The 22,616-nt window shown below is 31.1% G+C and overlaps 2 protein-coding genes across 2 annotated transcripts; one reads left to right on the top strand and one right to left on the bottom strand.

The window, feature by feature from the left end:
• The first annotated feature begins 8,178 nt into the window (after positions 1-8,178).
• On the top strand, positions 8,179-12,510 carry LOC145958621 (receptor-like protein EIX1). The gene is made up of 2 exons (XM_083076126.1): positions 8,179-11,768; positions 12,310-12,510. The coding sequence occupies exon 1, from the start codon at positions 8,535-8,537 to the stop codon at positions 11,763-11,765; it is 3,231 nt and encodes a 1,076-aa protein (XP_082932252.1). The 5' UTR covers positions 8,179-8,534; the 3' UTR covers positions 11,766-11,768; positions 12,310-12,510.
• LOC109789160 (uncharacterized) lies at positions 12,429-22,373 on the bottom strand. Its single transcript, XM_083076135.1, has 7 exons — positions 22,215-22,373; positions 21,941-22,123; positions 21,639-21,733; positions 21,009-21,523; positions 20,677-20,893; positions 20,277-20,588; positions 12,429-19,820 (listed from the first exon to the last, which is right to left on the bottom strand). Exons 4-7 carry the CDS (start codon positions 21,422-21,424, stop codon positions 19,425-19,427), a joined length of 1,341 nt encoding a protein of 446 aa, XP_082932261.1. The 5' UTR covers positions 21,425-21,523; positions 21,639-21,733; positions 21,941-22,123; positions 22,215-22,373; the 3' UTR covers positions 12,429-19,424.
• Positions 22,374-22,616: the final 243 nt, after the last annotated feature.

Raw genomic sequence — 22,616 nt, 5'->3', positions numbered from 1 at the left:
ATTCACCAAGTATGTGATGGACTAGAGTAATATCATTATATAGATTTAGGGCTTTCTTTAATTTCTTATTGGCCACGTTGCCGGTTGACACCAATTTTATTAAAGCCATATCATTCAGGTAATGGCATACATAATTTGTAGTCATATTTATGTGATGCGAAAGTATAAATAAGTTTTTAATTGGATATATTTTTTTTTAATTTGATGTAATGTGCATTTTATTCTTTTACAGGTCATTGATATTTCATACAAGTTGCAAGGGAAAAGTTGCTAGTGGTACTCCTTCTCCTTAGCTTTCTCATTTGTTGTAGATTTAATGGATATATTTAAAATTGATCTTACTTCTAGCATGTGTGTTGTCTAACTAGCAAAATTTTCCTAGTGTACTATTTCTTAAATGAATTTAAATTTGTCTTCTATATATTGTACATAGAACATTTTTATTGATGGTTAAGGTTTGGTATAACTAGTTTAGAACATTTTTATATTGGTGACTTGGTGGCTTGCTTTATAACCAATTTTAAATTAAGCGGTTTTATTTTATGAACCGGTTTAAAATTTGTTGAGCAATTTTTTTAACCTATTATTAGTTTTAAACTATACTTGCTTTAGACATATTTCACTTAAACAAATCCCTTCTTAAAATGTGGATTAACTAGACCAAAAAAAGATAGCATAACAAAGCTATTGTTTATTAATGACATACAAAAGCTAGCATAATAGAGCTATTATGCACAATTAAAGGTTGTAAGCCATTAAATAACTAATGGAGAAAATTTAAATTTAGAGATCAATGAAAAATGTGTAGTTCTACCATTATTTGTTGGTAGAACTTGTAAAATTTCCTGATTATTCTTGTAAAAGGATAACAGTAACAATCCAACATAGTAAAATTGCATGACTATAGACCAATTTTGATGACCATGCTCATGATACATATGTATCTTATACAAAAAATAATTTCATTACAATTTCAATTTTTAAACTTACATATTTCTAATGTCTGACATGCATTATAATTGACTAGGAAAAATATCACGAGCGCTTGAGAGTGATTCAGTTGGAGGGTGCTGAGGGGTCCAACAGTCAATTACCTGTAAATGGGGTGAAAAAGATTCAATGTTGGAAGGAAGCAGCAGGAGGCAAGAGTAGGGGTCGATGTTATGGCACGGGAGATCTAGCTTCTAACATACGTCATGGTGTGTCCTCTCTTACACAAGTCTCTTTATTTTTTCAGGCTACCAGTCATACACATCACCATTCTGCTGAGACAGAGGCATTACGCCAAAAGGTTCAACATGCAACTGAGCAAGCTGATGCAGCAACTGCACTAGCTGATGCAGCGACTGCATAAGCTGATGCTGTAAATGAGAAGTATGCAAAGTTAGAGGAGCAAATGAAATTGATGCAGCAACAGTTAGAGTTGGTGCTGGACCGTCAATCTAGAGGCGGTTTAACTGGTACTAGTTAGTTACATCCTCATTATGATGAGGAATTTGATCAGCAGCCACTGGATGAGGAGGGTCCCCTATGTCGACGCCGTCGCCGTTCTTAAATACTAGCATTTTAGGAACTTAAGTACTTGGTGCTTTTTTTTGTCATGTGCACTTTATGGACTTGGTAGTTTTTTTGGGTCATGTGGACTTTAGTAGTAATGTTGATTTTTGTACACATATCTACCTATTTTTTGCTATATTGATATGTATGTTTAAACATAATGATAATCACTATATATGTTTGGTTGAATGGTTTTCTTATTGTATTCTTATTTTCACTATTTAATTTATGAAATTATTATGTTTTAACATATTGTTGTGAACTAATTGGCATCAAACAGGTTTGGATCATCCTTGTCCTGAGATATTTATGTAATGATAATGGTAGTAAAAACTGCAAACTCATATTTTTCATTTATGCTTGTAGGTCTTGGGACTACTGTTAATGCTGCCAAACCAAAACTTGGTTCTTATGCTACCATCATTGGACTTGGAGTTGTTGGCCTTCTTGTATGTGATCCTTATGCCTTTGTTTGTTTGTGTGTGTGAGTGACCATTGTAATTTTTATACAAATGATAAATGGCCAATGTTAACTCTTGCTCGTAGCATGATGTTTGATCTAAATTGTAGGTTGTTGAAGAGGCAATGATTTATACTGCATGAATAATTATTGGGTTTGATTTAGTTTCCATTGGAAAATCTTGGACTCAGTTGTTGAAGGTGAGTTATGAGCATCTTTTAATTTATCACTTTCCACCTCATACAATAGTGATGCCTTTGCTTGTCTACATGTCTAAAAATGATGAAGTCGTGTTCTTGGTAAACTACTGGAGTTCCAAAGTTGTTCTCTATAATAGGAGATATAATAGAATAGACCATACTGAACATTTCAGGGGTTGGCGATTCTCTTGTTATTATTTTGAAGGTTTAGTTTTGCTAAATTAAGTTATCCATTTCTTATATGAATTTATCTTAAATAATTAGCTTAGAGGTTTTAGAGGCGCCTTTGCCATTTTATATATTCATATATGGAAAGGTTAGATAGCATGAATAATTTTGGTATTGCTTTGTTAGATGACTCTATTGGCTATTGCTCCTAATTTTATTAGCTTTCATTTTTTGCTTCTCATCATAACAATGCAATGCAAATAAAACTTTTTTTTTCTTTTCAGAAGTCTTGCCTAGCTAGTATATATACCTGAAATCTGTAGTCCTTCAATTATGAGTTAGCTGATTCACTTGCGTAGAAGATTGGTTTTTAATACAATGTTGCGTATCAAATTCATTAGAAGATAACATTAAACATTTGTTTGTCATTGTTCTTTTCTAACTCTTTCATTCTCTCATACAAATTAATACTTCATCCTATATGCCTTATACATAGTTATTAATATATAAAAAATAGTAAAATTTAGTTGCATAACCATACATAAGATCTTATAGTTATTATTTGATCTTGTCATCCTTGTCCTGAAATATTTATGTAATGATAATGGTAGTAAAAACTGCAAACTCATATTTTTCATTTATAATTGTAGGTCTTGGGACTACTGTTAGTGTTGCCAAACCAAAACTTGGTTCTTCTGCTGCAAGGAAAAATAAATGAAGATAATATCCTGGAAGAGAAATCAGAAGTTGATTAGTTTTGGTACTTTGAGAAATTAGAAGTTGATTAGTTTTGGTACTTTAATTTCATGTAGCTAATAGTAATGTTTAGAATGCTACGCACTCAAACTACAACATCCCATATGTACATGCACGTACTAAAATATAATTATATCTCAATTGAAGTGAGAATAATTCTTCAAAACTTGCATTCATATACTATAACGATCTTAAAAATAATGTTCTAAGAGGGAAAAGAATTAGCTTACATACAGATCAATAGATGTGGTAGGTTTGAATCATGCTAGTGTAATTCCTTATTTTGTATATTGTACCTCTCACTGTATTACAACACAGAAAATAGTTGCACTGTGATGCTCACGGATTGTTGATGTGCATTGGCTGATACTAAAGAATGATCAGCCAAACACAACAAAGGTTAACATTAAATTAAAAAAAAAAAAAAACTGGTATAGCGTCGGCCAAGCCCTTATTAGGCTGACTCTAAAATTAAAAAATAAACTACTCATAGCGTCAGCCAAGCCCTTATTAGGCTGACTCTAAACCAAAAAAAAAAAAAAAATTAGTGTCGGCTAAGCCCACAAAAACCTTATTCTACGAATTTAACTAACTAACATAACTAACTTTAAGTGTTAACTTAGCGGACAATAAAATAATAATAATAAATAAATAATTATGTTAGAGTCGGCTTTGTTAACACTAAAAATATACATTTTAAAAAAAATATTATTTATAGTCGACAATGCCGACACTAACTAATTTTAATTTTAAAAATATTTTAATTTATTGTCTATATGGCTGACGCTAAACAAAATTTATTTAATGTTTAAAAGCAGCACGACAAATTTTAACGATAACTAAGAGTCGGTTTAGCTGTCTCTATGAGGTGTCCGTTTGTCAGGCCGACACAATATATTTAGTGTCAACAAATTTAGTGAAGGCCATTATGTTGACGTAGAGCCAACGCTAATTACACGATAGAGTCAGCTTTTTTAAGTTAGAGTCGGTTAAAAGTCGACACTAATAACCCACATTCTTGTAGTGTAATCTAGCATGCCACATGTCACACGAATCAATCATATACTTAAAATAAGTAGATTCATACATAGTTTCTAAAAGGCTCAATACAAATAGTCCCTAATCACAATATCCCTTTCCTACATTATTCTTAGTCATAACAATTTTGTCAAACTCAGAGTAAACTTTAACCGGCCCCAACCTTACTGAATAGTGCTATAGAAACTAGGCTAATAACTCTAATAGTGGGCACATGCAACACACCACTTGAAGCTAGTGTTTTCCCATATGCATGTGAGTTTTCGAAGTACCTTTCCCTTCCCAAGCACCAGAGTAGTACTAGAGTTATCGAGGTACACAAATTCTTCGACATTTTTTTACAAAAGTGTAGAACGTAAATGCAATTTTGTTAACCTAGCATGTCTGGTAGCTCCACAATCAACTACCCACTTGCTCATATTGGTCATAACATTAACTTGAGAAATGACCATAGCAATAATATCATCACCTTCTCTTAGGTTAGAACTTTTATCCTTTAAATCCTCAAGAGGTCTATGATACTCATTGACTAGAACTTTGATGTATTTGTCTTTGATTATTGTCCAACGATAATAGTTGTTAATGATGAACATTTGCCTTACCATGTCCTCGATAGCATATTTGAGGATCGACAATATATTTGATGATGTGAGTTCCTAAATATCTTTGCTTTCCTTGTAGGAGTAATACATATCAAACAAATCATTAGACAATGTACTCAATAAAGTGTGACAACATACCTTATTGGCTTGATTCCAATCTTCAATCTATATTTTTTGTTGCCTCATAAAATGGTTTTGGAGTGGTAAGGGCAAACATAACTCTATACATGTCAAGTAACATAGGAACACATTGTTGTTAGGGACAGACATTTTGACCAAAAAAGACTTTGATTTTGGAGGCACCATGCAAAGGCTTGACATATGTCGAAGTAGCGTGAAAAGGAGTGGTGGGTGGGTCGAGGATCATGTTGTTAGCCATGATAAGTCCTTTAGATTGTAGTAAAAATAGCTCACAAATAAATTTCCTAAGGTGTACTAAGCATTGTTTTAAAGGATTCATCCACAATATCTATGCAAGTCTCCTATGTTACAACATGAACATCTTAAAATGAAATTGATACTACAAAATTTACAAGAGAGATATACAGAGAAGAGGGACATCTTTACTTAATGTGTATTTCCCTTCAGCAAAGACACCTATTTATAGGGGGCTGGAGCATAAGGCAAAAATAAAATAAAAAAACATTTAAAGAGAATAATGGGTAATAAAACACTAAAGACCAGAAAATAAAAGCCTTTAAAATGAGACATTAGGACTAATTAATTTTAGAAGAAATTAAAATAGTTACTCTCTTGAAGACCCTTAATTTTTTAAATTATTTAAAAATAATATTAAAAATGACTTTAAATTTTGTGAGAAGCCCATGTATCTCGGGCATAGGGGAGCAAATAAACTATTTTGCAATACAATAGACCCACTTAGTTCATGTACATGGGCGCAAGTCTCACCACTCTTATATTAGCCTCTTTGTATGTCTATATTACAACTTGATATATAAGCCATTTTTCAAAGGCAATACTAGCCAATGTAAGCCTTCTTCCTTTTGTAATACCTTATATAGAATATAACTATTGTAATACCTTATAAACCATTTTTTTAAAATAATTTTTCATAAAATATAAATTCAACCGATATACCTATTGTATTATTTGATCTATTACTAATTGGATAAAGTATACAAAATTGCATACAATTAAAAAATGATTTGGAAATTTATCATATCACTTTATTTTACGTATAAAATAATATTAAAAATACATGTAAATAATTATTGTTAAATAAAATATTTAGAAGAGTCCAAATCATTTGAAATTCAAAATGTATGATCATGAGTGTAATATCCTCAAATACAATAGTTAGATTAGTTAAATCTTCATTTTATAAAAAATTATTGAATATCATTTCACCAATTTGGCACTATGGTGTCATCTTTATTTTATATGTAGATATATAAATATATGCATACTAAACACACAAAAAATAATAAGGTCCCTTGGTATAGTAGATGCAAATTTTTTTGTTAAAATAAAATTTTGGTCCTTTATTTTTAATTTATATTAGGTTTCAGTTTGATATCTTAAGTTTAAAAAGTTAGCTTTAATTCCTTAGAATATTTTTATTGGTAAAAGTAGTCCTTCCATTAAATTTATGTGCAACAATTCAAACACACCAGAATTATAAGGATATAGTGATTTGTACATGTGGTACAATAAACCCCACATAAAATGATCTAAGAACTCCTGTATAATTCTTATAAGAACCCACATTAGAGATGCTCTAATATAGATACTTAAGGACCAAAACGTGTTCTTTTATTTTAGGTTTTAAATACTTAATTAATAGAACATATTGTGTCCAAAATAACAGGTACATGTGAGTAGAATAAACAACCTCAAATATAAAATTACTAAACTTGTTAATAAATTTTAATATTATTATCTTAGTATAAAAAGCAAACACTTTGCATAATTTTTTTTAAATGAAGGGAGCCCATCCCATTTCTAATTAATGTTGTCACAACAAAACATTGTAAAAATATTAGTAAATGTAAACAAATCGTAAAGATTAAATTAAAATAGTGAAAAATATAAATAATAAAAGTATGTTTACCGGACATAAAAAGTGATAAAATGATAAAATTTTGTTAATAAATTCAAATGCACAGTATATCCTTTTAATTTTGATATTTTGTGGCATTTATCACTCTATTTGGATTATATATTTTAAACAGTGATTAGCTAATATATCCCTCAAGTAGTCCAAGTAGTGTGGAAAAATAACAATGAAGGAGAAGACTGAATAGTTTTTCTACCATGACTCTCTGAAATTTCTTTTAAAATATTGTTACTTGCTTGGCATGGAATTGTTTAGTTAAAAGAATGTAGTGGATGACCCAATAGTCAGTCAACCAAGACCACGACTTGTTGCGTATAGCTTTTGTGCATCAACTTATTGCTCTTTCGGTGAATAAATTATAAACTATAAAAGTATCTTTAACATCGCATCATAAGTAGAAATTGGTGAAATTCTCTTTCATTTATATATTATTTAACATGTCTAAGTAATCAATGTGAAATTTCACACTAAAACAATAACAAAAATTATGCGTCCTCAACCTTACATGTGATATATGAAAACAATTTGATTTCTTCGATCATATTCATAGTAGAGAGAGAATGTAACCTCTCAATATTGTTGATAACAACCTTTGTCAAGTGTTGATTTATCAATATTCGCAATATGTAAATGAATATTTAGCTTTTCGGTTTTGAAGCTCGCTTTGAGGAATGTGTAGAAAACTATGTTACATGCTTCGCGGCTAGAGTATTAAGCCAGAGTCTAGAGTCATCCATGAATGGAACATTAAGAGAGGGACAAATGATTTCTTTAAATTTCTTCACAAAGCACTTTAAGAGAGAAAAACAAAATAATTTTTATATAAAGAAAAATTATTCATCAGTTAATTTGAAATTCACTTTTACTGACTTTTCAAAAATTTCATTTTCAATTCAAGCATAAGTTAATTTATTTTTTTACAAATGGCATAAGCTAGATTTAGTTCATCAAAAATTTATTTAACTTTTTTCTATTTTTTCAGAAGTGCTTCTTTCAAAAAAAAATTTAAAAAAAATGTTGTATTAATTGTTGTCCAATTTTTATTATACATGTATCATTATTTTATTTAAAATACTTGTTGTAAATTAAAATGACTATATTGTATGAAACTCTTTTTAGAGATTCAACAAAAATAATTTTAGTTGTCTTTTTTCACAAAGAATGTTTTTAGAAAATGTAGTTAAAGATATTTTTAATTTGATTGCAATATTTAGTTGATGTATCGATCAACTGGCCCATTAGTTTATTAAATTATTATTAAACATGTATAATATACGATAATTTTTTATTTTACATAATTTACAATAAATAAATATTTCTGAAAATATAAACTATTTTATAATTAAAATATTGGATTGAATAAATATTTTTAGACATATAACTATTCTCATCTTGGACAAATAAGTTATATTTTAGATTCATGAAAAATATTTTATACTATAATAAGAAAACTATTTTCAATCTGTTTTAGTTGTTGAAAATAAAGTAATAGTATCAATAAATATTTAAAAATTCTGTATAAATATATTTAAAGAAATATGCGTCATTTTCATACATAAAAGGCATAGAAATTAAGCCGAAGAAGCATAGCAATTAGCAACTAGTACTTAAGTCTTGTTGCTCTGTTTTGAATGCACACCACAAATCATAATTCTTAGCTATTGGTCTTTCTCATAATGGGCAATTACTTTCTGAAAATGCTGTTTGCAATGTTAGTGTGCATTTGGCATACTCAACAATCCATTCATGGATTCAACTCTCCATCACATGTGAAATGCACTGAGAAAGAGAGACAAGCACTCCTCAGCTTCAAACAAGGTCTTCAAGATGACTTTGGCATGCTGTCTACGTGGAGGGAAGACGAAGATAAGAGAGATTGTTGCACATGGAAAGGCATTCAGTGCAACGCTGAAACAGGTCTCGTACACATGCTTCAACTCCCTGGAGTACGTTATCAACCTCCATATTTGACAGGTACAATCAATATCACTTCATTGATTCACTTACAAAAAATTGAACACGTGGATCTCAGCAATAATTATTTTATATGGAGTTTCGGTGATCAGCAACTCATGGGCTCCTTCACTAACTTAAGGTATCTCAGTTTATCATCGTCGGGTTTTCATCGGAGGATTCCTTATGAACTGGGAAATCTCTCAAAGTTAGAGTATCTTGATCTAAGTGCCAATTATCTAGAAGGACAAGTGCCTTCTCAACTTGGAAATCTCTCAAAGTTGAAGTATCTTGATCTTTCAGGAAATTCATTTTCTGGAGCAATCCCTTTTCAAGTTGGGAATCTTCCTATCTTGCACACTCTTAGACTTGGCGGTAATTTTGATCTTAAATTTAGCGATGCAAAGTGGCTATCTTCTCTCTCTTCATTAATAGAGTTGAAGCTAGTTGATTGTAGTCTTACAGATGAGGATATTTCATTTTTGTTTCCTTCTCATTCCAACCTTTCCACTTCTCTTTCCATCCTTGACCTCTCTGGGAATAAGCTCACATCATCAACATTTCAATTGTTGTTCAACTATAGCCTTAATCTCCGACAACTATATCTTTCTGCTAATGATATTGTTTTGTCATCTTCTTTCTATCCAAACTTTCCCTCGCTAGTTATCCTTGATCTCTCTGGAAATAATCTAACATCATTATTTGAAGGAAATTTCAACTTCAGCTCCAAACTACGAGAACTTTATCTAAGTGACTGCAGCCTTACTGATGAAAGTTTTCTTGTGCCATCTACTTCCATTAAGGATTCCTCAACTTCTCTTGTCACCCTTGTGCTTTCCCATAATTCACTGAAATCATCCGTTATATTTGACTGGATTTTCAACTTTACCACCAATCTTCATAGCCTTTACCTTTATGAAAACTTGTTAGAAGGTCTTATTCCAGATGGATTTGGGAAAGTAATGAAGTCTCTTGAAGTTCTTCACCTTGAATTTAACAAACTGCAAGGTGAGATTCCAGCTTCTCTTTGGAATATATTCACATTGCAGGAGTTATACCTAAATGAGAACAACTTGAGTGGAGAAATTTCAAGCTTCATTCACAATTCTACACAGTACAAGAGACACTTGTTACAGACTCTGGATTTATCTTTTAACCGGATTACTGCCCTGCCTCCTAATTTTTCAATTTTGACATCTTTGAGGAGATTAGATATTTCCTATAACCAGTTAAGCGGAGAAATACCAAAAAGCATTGGGTTGCTTTATCAGCTGGAGTACCTTCACCTACAGGGGAATCACTTGGAAGGTGATATCAATGAATTGCATCTCACAAATTTGTCCAAATTGGTGGAGTTAGATTTAAAAGATAACTTCTTGTCTGTAAAGTTTGGTACAACCTGGGTTCCACCTTTCCAGCTACATAATTTGTTGCTAGCTCCTTGCAAGTTGGGTCCTAGATTCCCAAGTTGGCTCCACAATCAAAGACACTTACGGTATGTAGATATTTCTGATGCTGGGATTGATGATTTTGTACCAGAGTGGTTTTGGAGCAAGTTACAGTCTATATTATGGCTGAATATGTCTTGCAACAGTCTCAAAGGTACAATTCCAAATTTACCAATCAAGCTTACTGATGGAGGAGTTATAATTCTAGGATCAAATCAACTTGAAGGTGAAATTCCAACTTTTTTATCACAAGCCCGTGAATTGGATCTTTCCAAAAATAAGATTTCGGATTTAAATTCATTCTTGTGCACGAAAAGCGCAACCACAGCGATGCATAATTTGGATTTATCAAATAATCAAATAACGGGACAACTGCCCAACTGTTGGAAACATCTAAAAAATTCATTAGCATATCTTTATTTAAGCAATAATAAATTGTCAGGGAAGATTCCAAAGTCCATGGGTACTCTTGTTCATTTGCAAGTTTTGGTCTTACGAAACAACAGCTTAACTGGAGGCCTACCATTCACATTGAAGAACTGCACTAATTTAGTCATGTTAGATGTGAGTGAAAACTTTTTGTTTGGTCCAATATCCTTGTGGATAGGAGAAAATCTACAAAAATTGAAAATCTTGAGCTTGAGAGTAAATCGCTTCTTCAGAAGTGTTCCTGTAAACCTATGTTATTTGAGGCAAATTCATTTCTTGGACCTTTCAAGGAATAATTTGTCAGGAGGAATTCCTGCATGTCTGGGGAATTTTACTGCAATGATGGAAAGGGAAATAACAGGTGGAATTGGAAAGGGTCGGAACACTTCTTTTACGACTCTTGGTATTTACTACTCTAACGTGTTATTCACGTGGAAAGGTCAGGATTATGTGTTTTGGAATCGCGAGATTCTTTTAAAAAGCATTGATCTCTCAAGTAATGGTTTAACTGGTGAAATACCAAAAGAGGTTGGATACTTACTTGGATTAGTTTCTTTAAATTTATCAAGAAACAACTTGAATGGAGAAATTCCATCTGAGATTGGGAATTTAAGTTCTCTAGAATTTATTGACTTGTCAAGAAATCATTTATCTGGAGAAATCCCTTCTACTTTATCCAATATTGACCGTCTTGCTGTGTTAGACTTATCAAACAACGATCTCGTTGGAAGAATCCCTTGGGGAAGACAGTTGCAAACATTTGATGCCTCTAGTTTTGAAGGAAATATTGGTCTTTGTGGTCAACAACTTAACAAAAGTTGTCCTGGAGGTGGGAGACTAGAAAAGCCTAAAGGACAAGCAATTCATGATGAAGATGACAATTCAGTTTTCTATGAAGCATTATACATGAGTTTGGGGATAGGATTCTTCGTAGGCGTTTGGGGCTTATTAGGGCCAATACTACTTTGGCGACCATGGAGAAATTCTTACATGAGATTCTTGAACAAAGTAACAGACTATATACTTGTGACGGTTGAAGTGAACTTATTGAAGTTCCAGATGTGGCTCAAAGGGTAGTAGGTACGTAATTCTAATAACTTCTTTCTTTGAACGTTATAGTGTTTATTTCTCTATTTCAGTTAAATAAACCAATAACTCTTTTACATGGAAATAAGAATGTCCTTTTTCCTAAAATTAATGTACACAATGGCATGAATCTGATTGTTAGAATTTACTTATTTAATTCTTTATCCTTGTTAATGCTAACTCCAAGAAGTATTGGTTTACTTCATTGTATATCTCTTGTTCCAACACACTCATACCGGCTTTCATCAAGATAAACATTGAGCATATTGATTCTCCTCTTTCCTTATTTCTTTAGTTTCTACCTTGACTTATACCATAATTACTTCTCCCAGAAATTAGATGGTATGTTCTATTTAGAGAAATTTATTGTTTTCAAATGACTTATCCAAAATTTAAACCTCATAAAAAATGCCTGCTGTTTTGTACTTTTTGTACTCTAATAGCTAGCTAGATTTTCAGTTCCATTTAGTTTAATATTAAAATCCAAACTTTAGTTTTTCTCCATCACCATTAATACGTGTAATTTGAATTGCAGCACAAAATTTGCATTTTATGGCAAATTAGCTTCAAACATCCAAGGGATGAAAGCTTCGTAGATTGCTGGTTGCGTACGTAATATCAAGGTTTACAATGTAAATCAGTGTTTCAAGGAACTTGTTGATTTTTTTTTTTTTTTATATATAATCTATTTGTAATTTTACTTTGTTTTGATTGTCTGATTTGGTTTCTTCTTGTTCATCCATCTTGAATAATAAATAATGTCTACTATTAGCGTGTCACACAAACAACTTGATCACAATTTTCATATACATATTGTTTATATCCTCTGCTAAAATACATAAACATATAGCAATATTCATTTAGCATCAGTCTTATATTATAGGGCCGAGCACCTTTTACTTTCTTTTTCCTTTTTTCTGTTTGAATGAATTGAATTATCTCATCAAAGAGTGTAATAATACTAAACAACAGTTTCAGTAGAAAGAGAATCGTATTGTATAATCTCTCATTGGAGGAAGGAAGCCCGTATATAGTGGTTGCTCCAGAGTCGTAATAAAAGCCCTCTACTATGGTATAACTACGAAGCCATCATTGGAGATTGGTGTCAAGAATTGCAAATTCTTGATCTTGCCACCACTTTCAAGAATATTACCTACGAAATATTTTTCGTAGTTATCTACGGAATATTATTTATAAAAAAATTTTCGTAAATAATTTTTAGTTATCTACGGAATATTACCTACAGAATTTTCCATAGATAACGTTACCTACAGAATTTTCCATTGATAATAATTTTCGTGGGTTATCTATGAAAAATTTCATAGGTAAGTTATCTACGAAAAATTCCGTAGATAATAATAATAATAATAATAATAAAATAAAAATTATAATAATTATTATTCTATTATTATTGTTTTTATTATTATTATTATTACTATTATAATTTTTAATATTATTATTTTTATAATAATAACAATTATTATAATTATAATGATTATTATTAATATAATTATTATAATTATTATGATTATGATTATGATTATTATTATTATAATAATAATAATTATTATTATTATTATCATTTTTATTATTATTATTATTATTATTATTATTATTATTATTTATTATTATTATTATTATTATTATTAAAATAAGAAAAATTAAAATAATAATAAAAATTATTATTATTATTATTATTATTATAATAAAATAATAATAAATATTATTATAATAATAATAAAAATAATAATAAAAATTATAATAATAATAATATTAACAAAAATAATAATAATAATCATAATCATAATAATATAAGTATGAGATTGTATAGTTGAGGATGACTTAAATGAATTAATTTGTATTACTTATACTGATAACATGCATTTGCTTTTCTGTAGCTTATCTTATCAAAACTCCACAGTTAAGTGTGTATGACTTGGAGTAATGTAGGGATGGATGACCTTTTGGGATGTTCTCCAGAAAATATGCAGTAAGGACAAAACACGTTGAAAAGTGAAGTGTCTTGAAATAACATCCTTGAGAGACTAAATATGAGGATTGTTACATTAATAAATTTATTAAAATTAAACAAAATTTTTTCGAAAGTTATCTATGGATAAAATCCGTTAATAATAAATTTCGTGGGTTATCTACAGAAAATTCCATAGGTAACATTATCTGCGACTTTATTACCTACGGATTTTTTTCCGTAAATAATCTGTAAGTAATTGACAATTACCTACGGAATTTCATGCTTATTTACGGATTTCTTCCATAAATAATTCTAATTTTTCTTGTAGTTAATAATGGCCATCAAATTTAGGCCAATGTTATTTATTTACTTTCCAGTGTGATACCTAAAGCGAGTAGCGTTAATAATTAAAATAAATCAAACTGTTTGAATATTAAATATTTGACCTGGTGTCAAAAAAAAAAATATTTGACCTGATCCATGAAGATCGAACCATTTATATATATAAAAGAAACCTAAACCAAAATTTTCTTGTAAGAAAAACTCAAATTGTTTGAAAAACAAACTGAATTATTTTTATAACGGAGTAAAATATCTCCTAAATTCCAAAATTTTCATAACTGAAATATTTTTATTAGTGCATTAAATAATAGTTTGGTTTAGGTTGACATAAATTACACAATTAAGTTCAAGAAAATAATTCTAAAAAAAAAACAATTCAATTAGTTTCAAGCAAACTATTTGTTGGTGTTTATAGAAAAATATTTATTGAGGGAGGTCAACCCATTTTATAGATTTTAGTACCTTAGTGAATTAGTCTCTAGTTTTCAGCTAAAAGATATCTTGATATACTAAAAAAGAAAACTATTTTTTTTAGTTATGTTCTTACATGGTTCAATTAATTTGGTTAAATTTTTATCAACATCGAGATACGAAATGAAAAATGTCATCTAAAAATGATTGACGATAACATATGTTTTAGAATCCTAAGTATCTTCTAAGTAGCATTGATCTCTCTAGTAATGATTTAATAGGCGTGATAATTGTCAAATATATCAATAAATTTTATCTAATTTGAACAATTATCAAATATATCTTATGGTTCAAAAAAAATTTTCCCCTATAAATACATAGTTAAAGTTAACTTCATTTTTAGGATGAATTTGACTTATATTAGGTATTTTTAATAATTTCTTTATTAAGATGTGACACAAGGAGAAAAGAACTTGAAAACTACAAAGTCTAAGAAGAAATCAACCTAGGATTACTCCAAGCCAACTAATTGGATGCTCTAAGTGAGCCTTTTAGATATAGATCGCTTAAAGAAACTTAAAGTTTGCTCTAAGCAAGTCTATATGGTGACTTCCCCCAAAAGCACATATTATCTCGCTTAAGTGAATGACCTATACTCAATTCAAGCAAGCTAAAATTTTCTTAAAGCGATCATGATGAACCATCTAAGCAAGGAAAGTTAGGGACCACCCCTAGAAGTACATGATCCATTCAATCTCAGCGGGCTTTACTTCGCTTAGAGCAACCACGACAGACGATTTGAGCGATACACATCAGAAATCACCTATAGAAGGGTTGAATAACTTGCTTAAGTGAATCATATGAACATTTTGAGTAAAGGTGTCAAAGTAAACTCCAACCCCGTAAGCCAACCCGAGTCACTACAGGTTTGAGTTGGATTGGGTTAGAAAATAAAAATTTGTATTAATTTTGCTAAATTTCACCCAACTCACCTAACTTGTGAACCAAATGGTTTTAAACCTAAGTGAGTCGAGTTGACTCATTTAACCTTCTATAATAAAAAAATATTATTAAAAATATAATTTATGTTTAATGTATTTTTCTTTTGAAATTTTGATTGATATTTTCTTTTGTATTTGCATTTGAATCAATGATTGATTTGATTTCTTAATAGAAAAATTTGTAACTCTTTATTTTATTTATTAAAAATATAAATATTTAATTTTTTATTTTGAAAAATATGATGAGTCAACCTACCTAACTCACCAATCTGTGGTGGGTTGAGTTGAGTTAAAAATTTTCTGACTCACTAGAAAGTGAGTCAGGTTGTGCTAGCCCATTTAAATTATCAATTGTGGTGAGCCAACACTAGTAGAAAAAGGGTAATTTACGTCACTATATTCTCGTCGAACAAAGAAAAATTTGACGTTAAAAAAATGCGATGGCATTTTTATAATTAAGTCTAACTTTTTTACGTCAGACTTCATAGGGGGCCGACGTAAAAAAGCTAATCTATGTCGAACATAAGTTATATCCGACGTAGATTTGCTTTTTTACGTCAACCCCTACGAGGTCTGACATAAAATATCTACAAATTTCAAATTATATTCACACGCGTCAATATTTAAACAAGAGAGTTTTGAGTGTAAGTGTCATTCGAGTTTTCTGAGTTAAGATTTCGTTTGAGTGTATTGCATCTGAGTGTATGTTTGCGCATTTGGGTGATTCTTGAGTTTTTGACCGATTGCATTTGGCTCGCATTTGAGGTTAGTTTGGAAAATCCTTTCTTAATATATTAGTTTATATGTTGAAAATAAATGTATGTATTTATCTATTAATATACTAGTTAATATTATCATCTTCTTTGTGTTTGGCTGAATCATCGTTTGTTAATACAAGTAGAAAATGCTTTGCGCGTGGGTGGATCTGCAAGTAGAGTGGGTGGACCTGCAAGCAGAACGGGCCGTTCTCCAAGCAGAACGGGTCGTTCTCCAAGCAGAACGGACCGTTCTCCAAGCAGCACGGGTCGTTCTCCAAGCAACACGGGCCGTTCTCCAAGCAGCACGGGTCATTCTCCAAGCAGAACGAGACGTTCTGCTTGCAGAACGGGCAGTTCTGCTTGCTATTTTTTTGTTTCCAACTTTTTTACGTCGGCTCTTGTGAATTTTCGACATAAATTTACGTTGGCTGTGATAGCCGACGTAAATTTACGTCTTCCGCATTTACGTTGGACCTTTTTCTGACGTAAAAAGCTTAAAATAAGCGACGTAAATTACCATTTTTGTACTAGTGCAACCCAACTCATTTAAAAAATTATAAATTAGGTTTAAAGAGAGGCGTAACATCTTAACTTTTCTTATGATCATAAATTTTAAGGGATTATAAAGAGTTCTTTTGAGAGCAATCTTGAAATCATAAATCACTTGAAAATCCCTTCCTTCTTGTGTGTAATCCTTAGCCATGAGCTGCTAGGTATCCACTATTGGAGATTGGCATATAGCTATTGTACTCATGTAAATCTCCTTATTCTCATTCAATCAAATGTCTTTATTTGATTAATCATTTTTACTTTTCACTTAATGCATACTATGACCTGATCAATCATTGCATTATTTTATAATTTTAATTGAGATTAGGAAACTTTTTAGAATTACGATATAAGTAAGATGTTAATAAGACTTATTACTAATAATAGGATAAACCTTATTAGTTAATTTTTAGGTTATGACTTTAATTTTTGGGTTATTAACAAAACTTACCAAGGAATTGAGATTTTTCTTAAACAACGTAGAATTTTTTGCCTAAGAAATTAGGTGTGGAGAAAAAACATATACTAAAAGGGGGATTGAAGAGTTTGTATAAAAAAAACTCACATGTTTGTGCAGTGAAAACAAATAACTTATTAAACGAAGCACTAGGAAGAGTCAGATGAAACACCAGAGATTTTTGTACTAGTTCATTTCAACCATCGAGAATACATCTATTTCTCAATCTAACTAGATAGAATTCCACCAACTTTCAACAAAGTTACAAGTATTCTTTTACCAAGTCACTTCTGACTCAATCCTAAGTAGTCTTTGACTTACCTCTTTAAGCAACTACTCAAGTATTTTTTGAGCAACAAGCCTTTCCAAGCTTAATACCAATTATTCTTTCAACCAAACTACTCTAGGATCAAAGATAAGTATTCTTTCAAACAACCCTCGCTAGGCTCAACATTAAGTTCTTTCACACAAGTCTCTTTAAGCTCAACCCTTACAACAAAGGTAATGGATGATTACAGTATTATTTTATCTTTTCTAAATGTGGTGTAATCAACAATATTGAAAACATAATTAATCTATAAAGAAGTATATACAAGATTTATAATAAGTGTTTCTTTGTAGTTTTATGCTTTGTATATTTCAGTATGCTTCTTTATACAATTTTCTTAATGTGTTTTACTTCTCTATGTTTCTTCGTTTTTCGTTGTCTCTATCTCTATATCTCTTGTCTGTTGTTTGAAACACTACTACAAAATGTATTATCTACATCGGTTCAGTGAGGTAATCTACACCGGTTCTAAAACTGATGTAGAATAAGGTGACTTAGAAATACATACACTTCTACATTGATTTTGAAACTGATGTAGATTTGTGCAAAATCTACATCGGTTTTGCTGACAACCGATGTAGATTTGTATACAAATCTACATCGGTTGTTAGTAAAACCAATGTAGATTGCATTTTTTTTTTAAAAACTTCATTTATATTTTAGATTTTTTCTTATTACCTGTAATAAACACACACACACACACACACACATATATATATATATATATATATATAAATCTCAAACATAAATTGTATAGTGCACTATTCTACTCAATTACGTTGCTTAAGTAGAGTGGATACAATTTAACTTGTTTAATAAATCAAAAAACTTGTTCAAACTTAGTAATGGTTAACAAAAGTATATAAGGACCAGAATAGAAAGAAATATGGATAGCATTACCACTAAACTATAGACAAATATCCATCCCTGCATGTCATCATTTTTCTATAAAAGAATTTGTGAAGAAAAGGACAAAAAAAAGAAAGAGAGAATTAAGGTCCTCCGAAAGGCTAAAACATATCATAGTGTAAAAACTAGAAAAAATAAAAAATAAAAATAAGGACAAAACAGAGAATAAAAACCTAAGTTTAAAATTTCCAAGTGCTAGATTAAGGATTTTGCAGACATACTCTCTTTGAATGAGACTAGCATTAATGCTTCCAAAGAAGCCAAATATTTCATTCATGCCCGAAAGAAAATCTCTCGTGTGTTTATTTGGCATCTAGAACAAGCGTGGAATTGGAGCTTGGAATCTGCACTGGACCTATTATTTCTAATTTTTATACTTGGGAAGGTTTTTGAGCATTAGAATTACAACTCCATCTCTATGTCGATAAAAACACATTTTGATTTTTCTAGTTTTAATTCTTCCTATTTGTTCTATAATTATTGTAATCACACTCTTATTTGTTTAAATACATAAAATGAGTGTGTTTAGTTATCTATATTTGGTCCTGTTTGTTTAATTGTTATAGGTATAATTTCAACACTATCATAATATTGTAATTTTTCCAACACCATCTAGTTTGATAATTATTTGTTCTTATCCATCCCTTCTTTTGTTATATATTGTTAAATTTGAATAGTTCCTATTTGTTCTATCTCATGAAATTTGGAGTGTTTCAAGTTTGGACGTGCAAAGGAATTAGATTGTTCAATTGAACTAATGTATTTTTTCATTCCAGCTCTTTTTTGTTCTTGATATAGTTTCTCGGTAACATCAAAAGGATTCCAAATCCTCCTATTTTTTAAAACATTTTTCTCCTATGAATTCTATTATACACACACATACCAGTCTACATACAAACATGATTTCTAAGTATACCTTAGAGCTAGAAAACTAACATAACAGCGCAGAAACTGGGCTGCACCTTCAATAACCTTGACATATAAACTCCTTTTGCACTTTGAAATGTAAATTCAATCAGGGCAGCATTAAGTAGAATATAATATTTGGATAAGATGGAGGAGACCAACAAAGGAAACATCAGATTTGGAGGAAATAATAATTTAAGCAAAATTAAATCATTCCATAAGTAGTTCAAAGAGAAAATGGTTAGCATAGATTCAAATTCAAATATGAATAATAGTAAATCATTTGAAAAGGGCTCACCATGAAATAGATAACCAATCAAAAGTCTCACCATAAATTTCAAATTGATTTTGAACATTACTGATACTGCTTCCAACATTGAGAAAGACCCAAAGAATTGAAATAACAAAGAGACCTGTACGAAACAATTAATTTACCACATCAAATCCATTGATTGTGGGAAGCACAAAAGTAAGCAACCAAAATACCAAGTCCTAAGAATATCTGAAAGTGGGTCAAAACTATATGCAATAAAGTGTAAATTTAAAAACTGACCAAATAAACATATGCACTAGGATTATTTGAATCTTAAAATATTTTCTAGTATTTTGAATTATCACTCAAGAGTGGTTTCCATATTTTACCATACTTCATGATTCATTTTGATATTCAACTAGCATTATAAGTCACATATTAGTATAAATAGAAGTTGTGAATTTCATTTGGAAAGCTGTAACACATCATTACACACCAAATATTATATTAAGATATAGGGAGTTTGTTCTCTTTTTCCCCCCACCTCTAACCTTAATCTCTATAATTTCAACAAAGATGAGTAAGATAAAAAAAATGTGAACACATGATTCTACACCTGATGATTCCAAGCCGCTTCAACTAAATGAGTGCCATATTCTTCAAGCATCTCATATAAAAGCACAAATGCATCCCAATACCGCTGGCTGTTATTAATCAGATCATCTATTATCGGAAGGTTCCCGACACCAAGCGACTTGGCTTCCTTGTAAGCCCATTTTTCCCTCTTTGTTACACCATGGGGTAATGAATGCTTTTCTTTGGTATTCCTTTTTGAAATGCTAGAGATGGAATCCTTTCCTCCTTGTATATTCAGAGCCATCTTGAATATATGTAAACTCTGCTTCCTCACTAAACTCTCCTTGTCAACCTGAACAGATTCAATTTGGTTCTTAAGTAGGCAAAGCAATAACAAATTAAATAAACTGACAGAATATCACTAAACAGAACTTGAGTACCAGCCCAATCTTTATTTCATCCCAAAACTGTTTTTCTACTCTTATGTCAAATTTGTCAGTTTTAATGATTGTACCACTATCAGCATCTTCACATTCTTCTTTAGACCAGGAAAAAGAAAAATACAAAGATAGCATATTATATGCCTCTCTTCTCTCTAATGGCCCAATTGAAAACAGTGTTCTATAACAGTTCCAGAGTTTGATGAAGAAATACTCCCTGAAAACCAATAATATACAAGATACATTCATAAACAGAAGATAGAATGCATATATATATATATATATATATATATATATAAAAGATGAACATTAATCAATACATCTGAACCTACCAAGAAAACCCGTGTTTCCTCCCACGAATTGAGATTTCAAATGAGCAATTTGCAGGCAATGCTTTAAGAATGATAGGAAGAAGAAGGCCAACTACGCAAGACCTGTGCTCTGGACTATGTAAAAGCATCCGCTCAAACATATTACATAATTCCCAAGTCAAAACTTTAACAAATTTATCTGCAATGCACCCTTTTCTTTCTGCTGATTTAGGGAGTGTATCTATTTGCATATACTGAAGGGCAGCTTCCACAATTACAGTCAGAACATTACAAGATGTTGGCAATTTGAAACTTGACGGAGACAGTAATAGCTCCTTATCCAATAGTGGATCAATCATGACATCAGGCGAGTCTTGGTGAGACAAATTGCTACTCCATTCATAAAAATCCAAGTCATCATTATGAAGCATACCCATGGAATGACCAACTGATCTTAAGAAAATTGGCACCAAAGTAGCTTCAAGAACTTCCCAGGCACGAGTTTCAATCACTACACCTATGAACAACTCTGTGATCTAACATCAAAAAGATGCACATCCAACAACAATAGACGCAAAATAGAAAAAAAAAAATTAGTTAAGAGTCCTCCGACAATAACCAATAAAACACTGGCAACTTCTGTATTAATACCTGATTAAGTGATCCATGCTACAACGGTTGTAGCACCTTAGCTAAAAGAAGAAAGCATCTCCACACAAACAAACTTGCGACATCACAATCATCCCCTGCAAAGAAATAAATTAGACGGGGGTAATGTTAGAGCTGCAAATACTATATTTCAGCATAGCATCCTAGTTTCCACTTAAAATCCACTTCTAGATAAAAAAAACAGAGCAAAAGCTATACACAATGTAAGGGGCAGGAGTTGAAAGCTCAAGGTAAAAAGAATTTTAAAAAAACGAAGTAAACAGGATGGTAAATTGGTAACTCACCCGATTTCTTCAAGAGATGACAAAACGCGCCCATCAGTGAAGACATTTATCAGCATCCAAATTATCACCTTTATCGATAATATCTTATTACATTCATCAAATCAAACAAATAACTTCGATAACGGACTCGCACGATAGGACCACCGCGTTTTTGGAAAGCTCCTCCAGGAGTGTCTCTAAACCCTAAAACATCAACACGCATTTGTACAAGATGAGAGAGGCAAAAAGAAGCAAAAGACAAAACTAAGATATGCAGCTAAAATGGTTTCACTACGTTGTCGTTCGTCGAAGAGGGCTTCAATGCTTGACAGTCGTTCGTTGACGATTAGCAAGCCTGGACTGTAGAGAGCTCTTTAGGTCTGAGAATGTTGAGAGGGTGTGTGTCCGAGAGGGTGCGTTCGAGAGTGTGCATTCGAGACTGTAGAGAGTGTTAAGATGAGTGTTCGTCTCCTAAACCCTAAGCTTCTACCGAGTGTTTGCGAATTTAGTCATCCTTCTACATTGGTCAACACAAAACCTGATGTAGAATAGTTCACTAATTTCATTTTTACATCGGTCACTCGTATAATCGATGTACAATTATTCATATTTACATCGTTTTTTTAGAAGAACTGATGTAAATATTCTTATATATTCTACTTATTTACAAAATTGTCACTGCACATGTTTTTTACTA

This window comes from Cajanus cajan, chromosome 1 (genome assembly GCF_000230855.2).
Source record: "Cajanus cajan strain Asha chromosome 1, NIPB_CcT2T_4, whole genome shotgun sequence".
Taxonomy (NCBI): domain Eukaryota; kingdom Viridiplantae; phylum Streptophyta; class Magnoliopsida; order Fabales; family Fabaceae; genus Cajanus; species Cajanus cajan.
This window is presented reverse-complemented; position numbering and strand designations above follow the sequence as displayed.

What these genes read in the sequence shown, in the direction of transcription:
- LOC145958621 (XM_083076126.1), top strand. Translation starts at nt 8,535, where the DNA reads ATGGGCAATTACTTTCTGAAAATGCTGTTTGCAATGTTAGTGTGCATT.
- LOC109789160 (XM_083076135.1), bottom strand. Translation starts at nt 21,424, where the DNA reads ATGGGTATGCTTCATAATGATGACTTGGATTTTTATGAATGGAGTAGC. An exon ending in ATGAAATAAAGATTGGGCTG is followed by an intron (nt 20,589 to 20,676) that starts GTACTCAAGTTC and finishes GAATCTGTTCAG; the next exon opens with GTTGACAAGGAGAGTTTAGT. An exon ending in AAGCGGCTTGGAATCATCAG is followed by an intron (nt 19,821 to 20,276) that starts GTGTAGAATCAT and finishes TGTTTCGTACAG; the next exon opens with GTCTCTTTGTTATTTCAATT.